This window comes from Ziziphus jujuba, chromosome 7, assembly GCF_031755915.1.
Source record: "Ziziphus jujuba cultivar Dongzao chromosome 7, ASM3175591v1".
NCBI lineage: Eukaryota > Viridiplantae > Streptophyta > Magnoliopsida > Rosales > Rhamnaceae > Ziziphus > Ziziphus jujuba.
The window spans coordinates 21,717,616-21,737,229 of NC_083385.1; the positions used below are offsets into that span (position 1 = coordinate 21,717,616).

Consider the following 19,614-nt stretch of genomic DNA (forward strand, 5'->3'; position numbering starts at 1 on the left):
TAGAGCTCTGATACCAACTGTCAGGACCCGTCCAGAATTCCTTCCCCGGAACCCTAGACAGCCCTGATCCCAGGGAAACCCTACCGAACCTTCCAACGGAAAATCCGGCAGAGCCTCCCCTAAGGGATTTACTTACCACAAAATTCCCTGCACTGAAAACACACTTCTAAAATTATCCCCTTATTCCTCCCACAGTACTACAAATCGATTCCACAAATTGCAGCACTTAAAAAAAAATAAATAAATACAGTAATCCAGTGCAAAATAAATACAACAAGAGTGAAAGAAATATTACAACTGCAATAAAAGAATAACAGGGTACTGCCGAACTAAAACAGCAAGGAAGATCAAGTCCGCTCCGAGTGAACACCGACAACCTGGTACCTAGAGGAACGGAATTTAAGAGTGTGAGATGCTAATCATCTCAGTGAGCGACCCTACTACTATACCATATAATATCACAGTAATAAGTATAAATAATAATTATTTGGAAATAATATTTTCTCTCAAAACCCTTACAATTCTCTCAGTTGGAAAGGTTCCCCTTTTAAAACAATTTCACAAAACCCTTTATCCATATTCCCCGAAAACCAAGACATCAATTAAATACCAGAAGCGGTAACAATTATATTTTTAATTCCAATTCAGTTTCCAAACATTTTATTTTTAAAACACAGTTCTGAAAATCATTTGATGCACCCACTATATACCAGTGGCGCCAACAGTACCCAGCGTCCCAAGGTACCGCCAGACAGGAGGTTATAGAAAGAAACCGGCATACGGTCGCGTGGCGTCCCACAGCGCCGCTGCTAACCTGGTGTCCCGGCCAAAGGGGGGTGGCCGCCCTCTCCGATGGCATCCACAGGACACCCTCATAATATCAACCGCGCGCTACTCACACCCACCTGCGCGCTAATCACATCACCTGCGCGCTAATCACACCCACCTGCGCACTAATCACAACCGTGTGCACACTAACCATATCACATATACCATATCACATAATCAGAACACCAGTACGTGCACGGTGCATCTAAAAATTATAAAATCCATAAATTGAAATCATAAAACAAATTTCACATTTTTCATAAGCATAGCGGGCATAATCCATCCGCTTGAACCGGGAAATTCTCCACAATTTCCTTATAATCCATACCATAAATTCCATGATTTTCAAATCCACCAACTCCCAAATCCATCAATTCAAATATCCACATTTTTTCGAAGCATAAATAATTTCTCGAAATATCATAATCAAATCCCATAATATTTTATGGGCATATTTCATAAAAATTGAAATCACCAACATAACCAAATATTTGCCTTGAAATATTTGAAAATCAAATCGTGCCCAATTTACCATTAAAACCACACCAATTTCAAAATCCTCAAAACCATAAAATAATTCCACACGGCATAAATTTGTAGAATTCGCATTTTCTTAAATCCAATAAATTCATAAATAATTCTACAATAAATCCAATAAATATTTGGCACATAGAAATTAAATTCCAAATATTTAATTCACACATAAGATATTCATCAATTAAATTCCCCAAAATTAATTTGAAGGTGGGTCACTCACCTGGAGCACGCAATTAACCCATGATCCACTACGGGATCAATTCTACGACTCACCGGTGCTCCTAGAACAAAATTCACAGACAGTCAAATAAATTAATATTTTATTCGGGTAAATAATACCCGGTACCCGGGGGGTCAAAACACAAACGATAACTAAAATTTACGAATTATATACCGAATCGAAGCTCGAGTGATGCTAATCACAGATCCGGTCTTAATTTCCGATGATCGTACCCGACGGGGTCGGAATTTTATCGGGAAGCTTTACGGGTTTCGGCTCTGCAATTCTCCCAAACCGTCGCGAATTGGTGGAAACGGAAGTCGGATTTGGGTTCAGGAGGTCGAACACTGCGGACTGGAGCTGGCCGGAATTTTCGGGTACTCGCCGGAACAGTAATTTCCGGCGGGCCGCCACGTCACCGGCAACCGTCGCCGGAACAGTAATTTCCGACGGTGGCCGTTTGCTGTGAAATTTTGCAGATTTGTAGATCGTGAGGAGAGCAATCCAACGGGACCGACGGTGAGCAAAACGGAGGTCGGACGGCGGAGAAATCACCGTTTGAAGATTTTCGACCCCTCGCCGGAAAACGCTCCGATCCCGGCGCGTCGGTGGTCCGATGGCCGTGATTTTTGGTGGGTAGGCCGGACTTGAGGAGAGGATGCTGGGTGTATGGCGCGTGTACTGTATATCGGCCGGAATAGTGCCGATTCGCGGTGGCCGGCGGTGGAGGGGAAAAATCGCCGCCAAACTTCGGACGTCCGATCCGGGCGCGTCCGGCGGCCGTTCGCCGTGAAATTTGGAGGTTTTGCCGGAAATGAGGTGGGCAATCTGGCTGGCCGGTGCGTGTACAGTAACTAGGCCGGAAAAACGTGAAAATGGCCGGCGGCCGGCGGGTCCTCTCTCTCTCTTTCTCTCTCCTCTCTCTCTTTCTCTCTCTTCTCTCTCTTTCTCTCTCTTCCCCGAGAGTTTTTCAAAATTAAAACCCTGCGTGACACTGTTCATGCCACGTGGACCACTCAGAAGCTGACACGTGGCATTTCACTGTTCACGACCCAAAAACATTAAAATAATACGGTATCCGGTAAACTTCAAACGTCCATAACTTTTTAACCGGATGTCCGTTTTGAGCGTGCCGCTAGTCTGTGAACTCGTATCGACGAGCACTTCACAACCATGCATGAGTCAAAGCTCAATTCCCCATAAACAAAAAGTCAACTCCGGCACCCCTTGGACAGTTTGGACCGCAACTTGTTTCGTCCATAACTTTCAAACCGTAGCTCCGTTTTCGACGTGCTACCAGTCTACGAACTCGTGGCATCGTGCACTTCGCCACGGTGCCCTAGTCATCTCGAAATTCCCACCGAGTCAAAAAGTCAACTTTTGACCCCTTTGGTCAACGGTCAACAGTCAACCTCGGTCAACGTGCACGGATTCCGGTGCGATTTGGGACGGGGTGTTACAATAAACCTTGATATAATGAAGACGCCACAATAGGTGATGGATATCCTATTGATAAGTCAAAATTAAAACACTCACTCTCTAATAGTGTTTCAGGTGTTCAAAAAGAATAAAGAGAAATTCAATCTCACAATTAATTTTCTATAAAATATTCAAGCTGCATTCTCATTGAAAAATAACTTTAAATAGGTTTAAGATAGGAAACAAAAAAAAAAAACTAAAAAGATAGGATAAAACCGGCCAATAGGATTAGGAAACCAAGTTGGCCGAATTTTCTCTCTCATTTCCTTATCTAATTTTGATTAATTAATTTCTTTATTTTGAATTAGGAATTAATTAATTTACAATGAAAATAATAAAATAATAAATTTTCTAAGTTGATTTTTCCAGCAAATAAATAAATAGAAACCAAATAAAAAATTAATTTCCTAAAACAAAAAGTAGAAATAAAATTAGGAAACTAAAATACTATCTTTTTGACTAAGTTGACTTTGACCAATCTTTGATCAATTTAAGCTCCAAATCAGCTTCCATATTCTTTTTAGGATTCCAAATAGGATTATCATGGAGTCTCACATGTTTCCCTTGTTTGGAACGAAGAGAAAGTGCCAACTCAGCAAAATACAGTAAATCCAACAACAAAATACAATAAAACCCGCCAAACTCCCTTCTATGCACACAAGCCCTTTTTAATTGCCTTTGAAGCTGCCTTGACTTGATTCCATAACTTCTTAGAGATATGTATTGAATCCATGATGTGTTAGAACCATTTTTTGCTTCTTGGAGTCCATATTTGCACGAAAACAGCTACTCGGATCTATATCGGCCTCCACCACTTGGATGCTTAAAACGGGTTTTGTATCTTCAGGTATGCACAAGCCCTTTTGAGAATTAATTATTCCCTGTATAAAGGCAGCCAAGTTGTCCTTAAACCTCTTAGCTTGAATCCTAGCAATTGGTCTGGTCTTCATTCGTATTGGATCAGCACCCTAGCGGGTAGTCGGTTATGCGGACACAGGCAGATTCTCGTCACGTGTGTATTTAATTTATAACACAAAATTTAATTTATTTTCTACCAAAGAATAACATTCATAGTACTAGTCATATATTATAAAAGGAAAATTGATTCATAGAAATCTAATTCCCAAAAAATTAAAATGCAAAACTATTAGTTTCTTTCTTAAAACAAAAACTACAAGTATAATTAATATAGTAGTTTTTCTTTTTTCCTTTTTTATTTTATTTTATAAGCTATGGTTTTTTGTTCTTGTGTAGATATAGACATCGACATTTACACTTTACTTTTTTTTTTAGTTTAATTTTTGTATAAAAAATTAAATCCATCTAGGCTTGACAACATATACAAACTCGTAGCTATTGTTTTTACAATGATAAGGCATGTGTTTTTATCTATAGTATTTACATTAACCTGCTTTCTAGAATAGTTGGAAACTATTTTCCAGAAGATTATATTAATATATATGTATAGTCAATCTCCCATAGGACCTGGTTTTTTTATCAGAATATTTTTTATTGCCTTTTAAATTACTTCATTTAAATATGCTTTATGGACTACATAAGTTTGTACTAAAATCTTTCTAATGCAAAGTGAACCCTATCTATATATCATTTAAATGATGAATATATCTTTAAATTTCAACATTTGAAGCTATTTAAGAATTGACAAGTGAAATCTTAATAAGAGAATCTCTCTCTCTCTCTCTCTCTCTCTTTCTATATATATATATATATATATATATATATTATATATAATTTTTGAAGATTTATCTTCTAAAACCATCTTCTAAATTATAAAAAATTATATAGGGATGTGACAACCCTTATAATTTGTCATCTCATCATATTTACAACATCTCAAACATATTACTTCATCAAAAGACAATATCAAATATATTAGAACATAAAAAAAAAATGTATTTATTTATTAGGGATCATCCACCTTACCTTACCTTGTCTGTAGCGCTTTCCTTCGACTAGAATTTTAATGGGTAGAAGCAGACGGTCTGGATTAGTAAAACATATGTTTATCTCCCTAGCATGTAATTCTCATCCATGGCCACTAATATTTATGGTTTAATTTATGTTAACTTTGCAACCAATAATATAATTTAAAATCATCTTGTCATATCAATTTATAAAATAATGCTAAACTAATTTGGTATTTATGCTGTTAATAATACTATAAGTTCCAAATTGTTTACTAAAAATATTTACCAAATGATATATATTAATATATTATTGATAGACATATTTATTCGGTTTAAATATAGATTGAAACTTTTAAATAGCTAAGTTAAAAAAGAAAAAAAAAAGGAATTAAATATTAGTATGTTATTTATTAAACAAATTTGCTGAATATTTTGGTAATGTTAGCATTATTGCTTCTTCTTTTTTTATTATTTATTTAGCATTATTATTGTGCAATTACTCTCTAACTTTGTAAACAACTTTTATATTTACACGTTTACAATCAAACCAACTTCTTTTACTTTCATAAAATTAATATGTCCCTTTTTTTAACTAACCACTAAGGCTCAAGTCTGCATTAGATTTCTATATTAAAAAGAAGAATAAATATATTGTTGTCGTTGAATTTTGTGCGTACTAGAAGGCTGCTTGTTTCATCCGTGAACGAGCTCAACGAGCAGAATCCATGCTGACTTGAGCAAAGAATCTGCCACTAAACCTAACCACCAAGCTCTAAGTTAAGGATATGGCTGCGAGAATGACTTGATAAGATAGAAGACCGTTAAGGGGTACAGGTGGTGGTGCCTATGCAAACCCTTTGGCAGTCGATTCAGTGAAAAGCTCAAGAGAGAGAGAGAGAGAGTCTAAAGAAAGAAAGAGAGGAGGAGAAAAGATCTTGAGAAAAGAGTGGACAGTATGTAGAAGAAAGTCAACCATGAGCTAAGAATAGTGGGAATCTACAGTTGCAACTTGGATTGTCTTCCTTCTATTACAGCAAAGGGCTATATTATGTAAAATTTTTAACCTTACCTAAAAGAAAAAAAAAAAAGTACTATTTTTCATCAAATTTTAACTTAATCAGAAAAAAAAAAGAGTCCAATATTTTTCACTAATTTAATTTATTCTCCTATATATATGTCCCCATTTTTCTTTATTTCATTCTTTAAAAAAAAAAAAAAAAAAAAAAAAACTGTTCTATTATATTGAAAAACGGATCTTAACTTATAGTATGCATATACATATACATATTGAAAATGGCAACTACCCTGCCTTGCCTGTCCTTTAACGAGGAAAGCAATTTGTGTCAAATATTTTAAATCTCAAACACTTTCTTTTTACTTAAAAGATGTCAGAATTTTCGTTTTCATTTATTTTTTGGTATAATGTCAGAATTTCCTTGTATGACAATAAAGTAGACCATGTAACATACCACTACACTCTATAAAACTAAAACTTACGTGGCTTATTCACCAAACTTTTTATGATTTTTTTTTTGTTTTTTGTTTTTTGTTTTTTTTTTTTTTTTTTTGTAGAATAGAGTAATTTTTAATTTTTAATTTTTGGATGTAGAATACAATAATTTGATTGGGCAATTATGAAACAAAAAAATTGCATGGATTTCAACATTTTTTGCTATAAAAGTTGAATTTTTATTATTGGAATCTTTGATCGCAGAAGTCAAACATTAGTATACACATTATTTATTATTATTATTATTATTATTTTAATGATTGGAAATAGAATCACTTTTCGCAAGAGTTACAAGGGAATTGCAATATGAGAATTTTTTGTTTTTCGGTCAGCCGACCACGAGAATGGTTGCAAAAGCCTTTATCAATGAGAATATGTTGACTTGCAGTAGGCGCATTAAAAAATGAGAATATGTTGACCAACAAAAAAAGAAAGAAATAAAAAAAGAAAAAAACTGATTCCCCATGTACCAAAAGTTGAAAGAGACAAAAAAATTGGTGCATCATGAATCCGTTTCTGTCACATTTAACGATCGAAGAGTAAGTAAAATAAGTCTTTTTTTTTTTTTTTTTCATTTCACTTGTTTATGCATTAAGAATAAAAGAAAATTTCACCTACACTTATCATTTTTGTTGAAAATTAATTAACACCCTTCAAAGTTAAAAATTATCACTTAACTATATGAGATTTGAAAAAAATCATCTTTTATCACATTTGGAATTGATTTTTGAATAAATTCGTTTATGAAAACTCTATTTTATCCTTTAATTTCAAAATTAATATCAACATATTATTCAATCTTATCATATAATAATAATTAGAAAATGTAATTTATTTTATTTTTTTAATTATATTGTTTATTATCTTATGAGTGAAATTTATTTCGGCCTCCTTCCTTTGTTGCATTTGAAGTTGATCTCTAAATACTTCTTTTGGAGTTAATGCTTCCAGCTTAACCTTTTTCTCTTTAAATTTAAATACAATGGAATTCTCTCTCCCATAATGTATGGCATCATTATCAAATTGCCATGGTTTACCCAACAAAATATGACCTGCATTCATAAGATTAACATCACACAATATAACTTCTACATATTTATCAATGCTGAATTTTACTTTGGTTTGTTTATTTTCTATCATCTCACCACTATCATTAAGCCATTGTAATCTACATGGTTCTGGATGTTTAATGATTGCTAAGCCTAATATTTCCACCACAAATTACTTATTACATTTGCACAACTTCTACTATCAATTATCATACTATAAATCTTACCTTGGATTTCACAATGAGTGTGGAAGATGTTTTTTCTTTGAACTTGATCCACATCTTTGTATATAGCCAGCACTCTACTAGAAACCAAGATTAATTCGGTATTGGGTGCATGTAGGATCTCGGCTTCATCCTCAAAGTCTTCCTCCTCTTGCTAGGTTTCATCCCCACTTTCCTCACTTTCCGATTCTAGCTCACCATTACTTTTTAACACCATGATTCTTCTATTCGAGCATTGGCTAGCAATGTGTCCTCATCCCTGTCACTTAAAACAAATAATTTCTCTAGATATTGAAGGTTTAGGATCATATTTACCTTCAATTTTATGCACTTGGACAGATTCGGGTCTAGCCTCTCTCTTTGGACGATTTGAACTTTTTTCTCCAACTTTTGGTTTTGGTTTATTTTCATAGGTAGGATTGTTTCTCCAGTCACTTGGATTTGATCTTTTTCTATTGGAAACATCCCCAAACCATGAACTTACACCCCTCCTCTTGAATTGATACTCAAGTTTAATAGCCACATGCAACGTCTCCTCCAATTCCACATATTGTTGCAATTCTAGTTGATTGGCTATTTTATGATTCAATTTACCAAGAAATCATGCCATGGTTGCTTCTCTATCTTCATTCATGCTCAACCTCATCATGAGCATCTCCATCTCCTTGTAATAATCCTTTTCGCAAGAGTTATTATTATTTTAATGATTGGAAATAGAATCACTTTTCGCAAGAGTTACAAGGGAATTGCAATATGAGAATTTTTTGTTTTTCGGTCAGCCGACCACGAGAATGGTTGCAAAAGCCTTTATCAATGAGAATATGTTGACTTGCAGTAGGCGCATTAAAAAATGAGAATATGTTGACCAACAAAAAAAGAAAGAAATAAAAAAAGAAAAAAACTGATTCCCCATGTACCAAAAGTTGAAAGAGACAAAAAAATTGGTGCATCATGAATCCGTTTCTGTCACATTTAACGATCGAAGAGTAAGTAAAATAAGTCTTTTTTTTTTTTTTTTTCATTTCACTTGTTTATGCATTAAGAATAAAAGAAAATTTCACCTACACTTATCATTTTTGTTGAAAATTAATTAACACCCTTCAAAGTTAAAAATTATCACTTAACTATATGAGATTTGAAAAAAATCATCTTTTATCACATTTGGGATTGATTTTTGAATAAATTCGTTTATGAAAACTCTATTTTATCCTTTAATTTCAAAATTAATATCAACATATTATTCAATCTTATCATATAATAATAATTAGAAAATGTAATTTATTTTATTTTTTTAATTATATTGTTTATTATCTTATGAGTGAAATTTATAATAAATGATATTTTCTAATGTACACTGTTATAAAATAAAAGAAAAAAATAATGTAGTATTATTTACTTTGACAATAAAAATCAACTTTTATGGTGGTAAATGATGTCTTTTCAAATTTCATAAATTCTAATGACTTTCAAACTTTGAAAGGGGTCAAAAAATTTTCATCAAAGATGAAAATTGTATATGAAATGTTCCTTTATTTTTAATACATAAACTAGTGAAATAAAAAAGATTCATTGTACGTGCTCTTCAACAGTAAAAGGTGATAGAAATTGATTCATGATGCATCAATATGACAACAGAAACTTATTTTGCACCAATTCATGATTCAAGATGCACCAATTTTCATCAGTGTTTTTTTAGTCAACATAATATATATATATATATATATATATTTTATCATTTATAATAATTTTCTTTCTCATTTTAATGTTTCAAATTTATGAATTTCCAAACATAGATGCAAATGACTTAACTCTGCTAACCTCGCTTGCCACCAGCATATTCTCATTGATAAAGGTATAGTCGGTTGACCATAAAACAAAAAATTCACATATTACAATCTCCTTGCAACTCTTGGGAAAAGTGATATAAATAAAAATTTCCCAAAAAAATAAATAGCATTTTGAGAACCCTTTATTTCACTATATGCATTAGAAAGGAAATGGAACAGCCAGTCACGTTATTTTTGTAAGTCACTTTTTTGTAATCATATTGGAAGCTATTTTCATACATTTTCCTCATCTCTCTTCTAATAATATTGTGTTTCCTTCTCCCTATAATAGTTCCATAAGAAATTATTCTCTCATCTCGGATTAATCATGGATTGGAGTTCGAAGAACTAATTTTTCATTTAAAAAAAAAAAAAAAGTCATCGAAATTCATTTCCTCAGAGTGAACGCTCTTCAAAAAGATTGCATTCCACATTAAATGAGGGAATGCTCTCTAACACAACATTTGGAGAAGCCTATATGTGCAAATCAACTTGTCCTAAATACTGCCATAGCAGCCTTTAGCAACAACAATAGTAATATAACAGTAACATAAAACTTATGATTAAAAACCTAAATACGAAGCCTTAGCTATGCTCGACTAAGATCAGTAATACTAAAGTTGCCAAATTTATTTACCCATATTGATTATGACATTATGTGGCATTGCTTTAATGAGTTAAATTATCCTAAATTTGTTTATCAACCATAAACATATTGTTGCCACATAACTTGGTATCCTAAATTTGGTAAACAAATTTGATGACTTTAGCAGCACTCCAACCGTGATTTACCATCACCATATTCTTTAATGAACCATTAATCATCATAATTCTATATTTCCTAACCTTTTGTACCTAATAGCCGCTTGAATGATTTCCTTGATTTCACTCTTTCAGGAACTTTAACCCTCTACCCTTGGCTCACTTGATTTGTTTAAGCTACCTAATATCCCATCAAGAATCTTGTCCTTGTCCTTGTCCTTGTCCTTGTCCTTTTTATTACTCACTGGGTCCGAAACAAAAGAGTAGTTCTTTTGAAGTCTATGTTTCCTTCCATGGTGTCCCCAAAAAGTTTCACTCCTGGACCCTAAAGAACCAGGTTGCTTTGCAACATCTGAAGAACAATCAACCATACCATCTACGTTGTCTGATTCATCCCTGCTATTGTCACCATCCTTGGGGCCATACCATGAATCAAGAATTTGAAGTAGAGAACTGTCTTCATTCACCATTCTGGCCTTCCTCTGCCTTTCTGAATCAGGCACAAGTGATGTCTCTCCTTCTGAGTCAGAAAAATCATCATCTGAAATGGAAGGTTCGTAATCAAAACCCATATGTCTCTCTGCTAATTCTACAGCTTGCTTAGGCATAAAATGTTCCCTGTCAATTTTGTTGGATCTTGTGTTGGCAACAGGCCCCAGTTCTTCCCATGGTGAGTCAGAATCACTACTCTTCCTCCATGCCAAATTATCATCCACCATTGATGCATTAGATAGTTCATTATTTGAATTAGTTCCAGTATGAATTATACTATCTTGCTTGTCAAGAGAAGCATTTTCCAAGTTGACAATATTTGCAGCCTCATCAGAAGGAAGGATATAACCTGATTCTATTTTTACCCCAGACATTATTTGTAGCAGTGATGACAACTTTTCATAACCAAGCCTCTGAAAATCAAGATGATAACCATGCCTCCTGAGGAATAGTTTCTTGAAAGAGATTATACTGTATCCTCCCTGGTGGTCTTTCACGATCTCATTTACAAGCTTTTGACAGTCAGCCAATAACAATTCCTTACTTCTAAACTTCACTGAACGTTTCTTGTTAATTATAGGTTGTGAAACTTTGGTGTGAAAAACATTCTGAGACCTTCCCTCTTTATCATGTTCAGGTATACTTGGCATGTCAGACAGTGATGCTGTACCCATAAATATAGATCTCAATCCATTTGAACCATGAGTAGAATCTGAAAAAGAACTCTTTCCAACATGTGTGAGTTTGAATGGTAACATTTTGGAGGGGCATTCTTCCACCCATTTCTTCTCTGATATTAACAAATCAACCAAATGAAGTAGATAAATTTTATCAAGATGTCTAAGATCCAGAGGCCCTTCCTTCTTAAGATTGTGTGCCATTTGCTCCCTAAGAAAATCAGAGACAGCAGGGTGGTATCAATATGATTTTTTATAGCACCTTCTAAGTTCTTTGAACACAGGAATCAGAGTCAAAAAATGTTGCCATAACAAACTGGTACAGTATCCATTTTGGTTCATCTGCTACTAATGAAAGAAAGTTTGAATATTCACTTCAGTAATAACATACATCTACTCAAACCAGTCAACTATAAAGAACATCAGTGACAGTTCATATCTCGAATTAATAGAACTTTAAGCAATAGCATTCAGGTTAGTCAAAAACTTTTTGCAATCTAGAATTCCTTACTGTATTTCATTTTTTGATCAAGATCAATCTTGTATCTTTGACGACAGAGTTTGTACAGCTGATATGGAATTCAATACCATCTCATTAAATGAAATTTATTTCATCAAACTACATTGCAAATATAGACACAATTTAATTTTTCCTACCTCATGGGCACAATAAGATATCTTGTGTCTACTCAAGTATATGACATCATCTGGAAAAGCTACAAAAATGCTCATTGTGCAGAAAAATTTTCTCTTTTCAATCTAGTCATTTGAATAGATATCCCTCTGTGTCAGTCAAACAGTCAAACTAATCTTCAATTACATTGTCTTTGCAATTTTTTTTTTTTGTCCAATGTTATTATTATTCTTATTATTGTCTGTCTTTGCCCTTTTTTTTTCTTTTTTTTTTTTTTTTTTTTTTCCGTCCAATGTTATTATTATTATTATTATTGTTTTTCTAATCTAAGAATTGGTTTGTTGATTACAAGCATAAGAATGGTAAACTCGCCATTTTGGAAAGAAAAAAATGTTAACCAGTAGAAATGTACTGTTCACAAACAGAAGAGACTTTCATGTAAAATATTTATAACGTAATGGAATGAATCTATAATTTCTAGAAACACAAAGGTAAATGTCAAAAAACCAAAAAACATATGGACCTTTTATTATAACCCCAAAACCTAAAGAATAATAGCTTTCCAGAAAATAAAACAAATGTAAGCCTTTTCGATATATTTTTTTCATCATCTATTACAATAGAATCCCCTAATGTTCTTTAATATGCTTAAATATTCTAATTAAGATAATTGTCAATTATCCTTTGTTGCTCGGACTCAGCAAAAATGGTGAAGTATCTGTGTCAACACGACACAACACATATATGGTGTGGAATGCGTACAGGATATGCGAATTTGCAACAGGATACTGCCAATTGGACTTAGAATATTTAATAGGATAGTTATTTTATTCTTACAAAACTAGAAGTTTAGGTTTACTAGAAGTCTTCTTCTCATTAAAAGTTTAGGTTTACCAAAGGTCTTCTTTCTTCTTATTAAAAGTTTTAGGTTTACTAAAACTCTTCTTATTAAAAATTTGTTTCTAAAATTAACTAAATATTAAATTTTATTAATTTTTTAGTTTTTTAGAAGTACCCATACCCGTATCCAAATTTTGGATCCTTATGAGCTGCATCCCGATATCCTAGATCTTGGAAATAAGAGGATCGGACTACTAGATACGTACCCATATTCGACACCCATACACGAGTCCAAGCAACATAGCAATTATCTACTTTAGCTTAAAAGTTACAAATACACTATGGATGTAGAAGGGAAAGCACATCCTAGACTCATTTTATAATCTTTTACTCTTTTCTTGGTTCGTCTTTCGTAACCCTAGTTTTAATTCATATTGCAAACCTCAACTCAATAAAATCTTCTTTCTAACAAAGCTGAGAAAATAATTCAAGCAACAGATTCGCGTGATCTTCAAAACATGAGAATTATTGTTATTATTAATTTTCTTTTTTTGGCTTTGAACATGGGAAAATAATGATGTTGAATAAATATATTTCCTAATAGACTCAGTAGTTGCCAATGATTTATGTTAATCAACTTGGCTTTTGTCTTCTAAAGAAAGTATACATGTATGTTAAATGAATGCTACTTAAATTTAGCACTGCCATAAATAATCAAAAGAAAACTGACCATCGAACCAAGTGCATAAGCAGGAAAACACTAGCCAAACATAATATAAGAGAATCACAAACCTGGTCCTTGATTCAGAGACAATAAGTGATCCTTTAGGTGAGTCCACAAAAGATTCCATATCTCTCCAAAATGAATCCTTTGAAAAAAGTTCATGCTCTCCACTATGATCAACGGTAAGATTCGGTCTATCATAGGTATGATCACTCAGTTTATCAGTGTTTGGGGTACTTCTCCAAGACTTGTACCAACCTACTATACCATTAAAAATCCCAGGACGTGTACAAGACATATTGTCATTCACTCCAGCACTTATAGTGGTTCTGTTGTCCAGAGATGATTTAACATGTGATGAAGAAGATGATGGATATGCTTGATCAAAAACCTGACTAGCTGATTTCAAATTATTTTCCTCATCTTTTCTCTTTCCACAGCCATCATCAGAAATAGAGTGTTTCTCTGGTGTAGTTTGACTTTTATTCTCAGAACCATTACCAGAAGTAGAATATTTTTCTTGAGCTTTGTCATTTTCACTCTTAGAACCATCATTGTTACTGCCAAACCATTTCCTCCAAACCCTCTTAAAATAACCAACTTCAGATGGACAATCTTGATTGACCACAGCAGGCAGAGGACTCTCTGATTCTTGTGTGTTATTCACTGTTTCAACCTTTCCACCAAGGGGAGAGTGCAGCTGTACTTTTTCTGTAGTGTCTTTCACATTTAGGTCTGGTGATGCAGATATTGGCAACTTCTCAGGGGATATCTTCCTCTCTGCTGCTCCTCCATTAACTTTTTCAACGTTTTCATCAAGAGGAGAGTGTAGCTGTCCTTTTTCCATTGCGTCTTTTACATGTAGGTCAGCGGATGTAGTTATTGACAACTTCTCAGGAAACGTCTTCCTATCTGCTCTTCCATTAATAGATCTGCCATCAGCATTTAACTTTGAAGATAGATTGAGATCAGTGTCTGCATTTTTACTAGCAGGTCCCATTGGAATAACTGGATTGCACTCAAGTGATTCAGAAGATTTGGAGGTAGTACCATGCACCATAAATTGGCCATCACCATTTGCTTTAAGCTGTGCAATATGTGGCATTGACAGCAGAAGGCGGGAAAACTTTTTATATCCATACCAGTCTTTATCAGTCCAATTGCTTCTTTGCAATTCCAAGTGAAGATCTGTAATGGGTAGTCCTTTAGGATGTGAGTTCAATATAGAACGAACTTTCTTCACAAATGCCTTTGGAATTGGACGAAGCTTACAATCTGACCCAGGTTCAGATGATTCCTCAGTCTGAGAACATGCTGCTTGCTCAACATCTGAGAAGGGATTTGAAAGAGGCACCTTATAATGACCATACCAAGAACCATATGGACCATCAGGTGGTTGATTAAAATGCTTTCCAATAAGGTTTTCCCCTCTAAGTAAATCTTGCCAATGCCACATGATACTTGCAGCGCTGCAGAGGACACCTGGAGCACATTCCGGACTGGCCAGCAATATATTGTAGTTGTTCATTCTTAACCTATGTAAAATGCTAGCAAAATCCCTGTCACCAGAAATTAAAAAAAGATGTGCTGGTGGAGGATTTTGAGAGACCCAATACATAAGATCTAAAAGAAGAGACCTATCTGCACTGTTCTTTCCACCTGCACCAAAATAAACACTTACAACACAGTGGTAAGAATACCATAATAAAGTTCAACAAGCAAATATGGATATCTGCAAGTTAGACCATATGACCCAAAATCAATTAATTCTTTCAATAATTATTCAGGAATCAGTGGAAATGGAGAAGTGCCGAAATGATTGACCTCGTAAAAAGGAAGGATATTGTTCAGTGAAAGCAATACATCGCATTCGTGACAAGTATGGCTTCATCATTCTAAACAACAATGCCAACAATAAAACACGACCATGGGTATGTGCCAGTTCAATATGTTAACCAATGATTTGATAATAGTTTTAGCAACCAATATTACATTTGATGCCAAGTAGAGGGAATAGTTGCCTGGCATTCATATAACACTCATGTAATGAATATTTTTCCATATAAACATCTTTGAGCCATAAACAACTTTTAAACCTGGGCTAGGCAATATAATTATGATTCTGATGCCAGATAGAAAAGTAGCTTTGAAAACACAGGGGCATACAACAGAGGCTGCTGATCCACTAAACAACATACTGCAGGAGGTCTTGTCCCTCTTCGCAGGAGTGTTATACAACACAATGCACAAACATTACACAGAAGGAATGATTTTGTACATATTGCCAATTGCCCTTCCTTTTCAATTTATTATTTTGCCCAGTTTAGCTCTTCTAAGGCATCTTTCTTGTGTAATCCAAATTTACTAGGATGGGATTAACACAATCTTAAACAAATAGCTATGTTATTTAAACATTACAGTTTGATCATGCAGCCCCAAGCATCAGATCATGTCGCTGAGACCAATATTACAAGTTAAGATGCAGGTGATACTTGATTAGTAGAGAAAGTACTCATCAGTCATCAAATAAAAAAGTCTGCAAATAGCAGGAAGACATCAACATATGCCTCAGATGTAAAAGGTAGCACACTATTTTTTGCTTAACCAACCATATAACAAAACATAGAGTGAATTTCTTAAAAGTTAGAAGTTAATATCTAACAAAGCCCAAGTTTGAGACATAAACCTTTAGACAAGCTAATTGTGCTGCACGCAAGCAAAAGCCACATTTTCCAACATTATCCAAACTTATAATACATCTCAGCATTTTATGTCAATAATAATTATCTTTAAGAGTCTGGTGCACATAAAAAATATATATATAATATATATAATAAAATAAAATAAAAAAGAGAACCATTTCCCATATTCATAAATCCCACAAATTCTCATAAACCAATCAAAGCAGCAAAAGACAAGATTTTGATACAACAAACCGAACTAACCGTGAGGAATGTGAGTGAGATTGATCCCTGTAGAAGAGAGGGCCTCCTGGTTGACCCTTGAGAGCTGCAACATATCCCCAAAAGCCGTAATCTGGACCGGACCCTTTATCCCATTGGACCTTATGGCCGCAGTAATTGCATGCGACACTTTGTAAACATTCACACCATTAGGCAAACTGCAATTCTCAAAGTCCCACCACACCGAAACCCTCACGTTCTTGGACTCCTCTTCGTGGCGCTTGGAAGACGAATGAGAGAACGAAGAATGGTTGTAAGAGGTTGAGAAATGCGAGGCTTGAAGAAGGAACAGAACGCGTGGAGCAGATGAAAACGATGCTGATAATGAAGAAGAATAGAAGAGGAAAGGGGTTCTTGGTGACAAGCGTATCATGGCGGGGGGTGAAGTGTGGAAGAATTAGGGTTTAGGGTTTAGTGTTTTGGAATGGAAAATGAGAAAATGGGAATTCAGTTCTGTTAATTCATGGCGGTTCAGATATGGGTCTCAGCTCTCGGAGAGACAAAGAAGGGTTTTAGAGGAAGAACAAGCGTTTGATCTAAAACCCTAGCTCACGTGCGAAATTTCTCGGGCCGAATTCTACTCTGCATGGGTTTGGACTCCGCAGATTCGATCTCGAGAGCTCTTGGCTGTGGGTGACAAGTATTAGGCCCAATTTAAGTGGGCACTTTTTGTGCATGATATGTATATATACACACATACAGGGTAAGTTTTATTCAAGCAAGAATTTCTTCTTTCTTTTTTCTTTTTCTTTTTTTTTTTTTTTTTTTTTTGTTTTTTAGATTGGGTTCATTTTTGTTGCCAGTAAAGGATTTGCCTTCTGCGGTTTACTTAAGAATTGAGAACAAGTTTGCATTTCTTTTTAAATAGGTATGAATCACCATGGGGCTTCCCACGCCACACATTCAAGCTACATGGAGATATAGGAAAAGACACTTAAGTCGTGTTACGATTTCTCAAACTAACAATTCATCAACCAAGTGAAGTTAGCTTTAATTTGTTAAAATATTTACAATTCTTATATAATAATAATGTACTCAAAATTTTATACATTTCCCTTGCTTAGAATGTAAAATTCATTTCATTTATGGCAAAACGAAGCTCGAGAGAAATTTTCTTGGTATATTTGTTAATCCCCAATAGTTAACGTACAGGAATAATGCTAAGTATATCAAATAAATACACTAAAATATGTATAAAATGTCATGTTAATATTTTATTGGTTAATATATTGTTATAACCTAGTTATAAATAAATGAATCTTTAAAAGAATAAAAAAAAATAAATATAAACTAATTATATATTAATACATAATACTTGGTATATATCTTGATACACTTATTTGATATAGTATCATTCTAACGTACAAATTTCAAATTTTAATTATTATTTTATTTACAAAACAGTTATATTGATCAAGGACTAAAACCACATTATTATTATTCAGTTAGTTTCGCTGCTTTCTTTGATAAAGGTGAAGAATTCAAGTTCTTCACCCTTGATATCAAAAAGTTAAAGAGCGAAAAGAGAAAAGAAAAAAATGAAAAATTAACAAATTTCTCAATTATAGTTATAATTCTTTTTATATCAATTGCATGGCGGATCAGTTTTACCAAAAGAAAATATATAATAATAACAATAAATAAATAAATAAGTGCATTGCAGACCAGACTAATAATCACTCGCTAAATTCAACTAAAGCCTTTATCGGTTAATGTTACTCACATTGAATATTTAAATTCTAAGTCCTCATTTGCAAGAGTTTTAAAAATGCACTTAACCCCCTTTCAATTTCATTCCTATCCTTTTTTTCCCCTTCATATTTGATATGTTTTCTTTTTCTTTCCTCCCTATATAGATAAGATGCTCGATATGTATGTTGGATACTCGTATTCACAAACTAATCCAAAAGTAGCGATTAATGGACAGCTTCAGAAGTAATTAATTATGACCTTCAATTCATTAATATTGTCAACAACCAAGATTAATTAGTTTGCTTTTGTAGCAGTTATTTCTTAACTAGGTGCCTTATCAGTTGTTATTAGAATTAGAATTTAAATTTAAAAACTTATAATAAATATGACAACTTTTAAAATTTGTCATGTATAAATTCTTTTACAATAAAATTATAAATTTTCTAATTAAATAATTATTTTATATATATATATATATGATTAATTTAAAGGTTAGATTTTTTTTTTTCATTATTATGTTTTTTTTTTGTTATTTAAATCTATGCTTGGGAGTTTTCATGGCTTTACCAAATTTGATATGATGTCTAAAGAATTATATATATATATATATATACACAATATTGAGGTGGATTTTTAGCATTTGATTGAATTTAGATCTGAAGAAGTTGTTTACAGAGATTATCAACATCGCGATTTGTCTCAAATGTCCCACAAAAATTACAATTTCTTTAAACTTTAATACTTTCAAGATTTAAAATATCCGATATTTCTTCGAAAATTTTTTGAAATTTTTATTTTTTTAAGGGTTCGAAATAAAATTTAGGTTCGAAATGGAAATGGATAGAATTTCCATAATATCTGTTGAAATTTCTGAAATTGCACCAAAATTTCCATGGAATTTCCATAAAGTATTCATATCAAATCTCTAACAATTTAGTTAAAAAAATCTATAATTTTTATGAAAATTTTTGAAATTTCAAAAATACCCATGGAATTTTTTAATGTTTTTAACAAAAATTCATAAATATTATTGATATTTAATAAAAAAAAATTATCAGATTAACTTCATTGATAATTTTTTTTTACCTTTTAATGGAAGATGATGATGAATAGGGCAATCAAATGTACCAATCGATTAGAGATATTCATTTAGATGATCATGAAGGAAATCCTTATTCAAAAATTGCTCAACAAGCTGAAAAAGAGGGAATAAATGTTCAAAAAGAGAT

General features: G+C 33.3%; 1 protein-coding gene across 1 annotated transcript; it reads right to left on the minus strand.

Moving 5' to 3' along the window:
* Positions 1-9,979: 9,979 nt before the first annotated feature.
* Positions 9,980-17,264, minus strand: LOC107425537 (uncharacterized). The gene is made up of 3 exons (XM_016035546.4): positions 16,676-17,264; positions 13,799-15,389; positions 9,980-11,743 (listed from the first exon to the last, which is right to left on the minus strand). Exons 1-3 carry the CDS (start codon positions 17,064-17,066, stop codon positions 10,504-10,506), a joined length of 3,222 nt encoding a protein of 1,073 aa, XP_015891032.3. The 5' UTR covers positions 17,067-17,264; the 3' UTR covers positions 9,980-10,503.
* Positions 17,265-19,614: the final 2,350 nt, after the last annotated feature.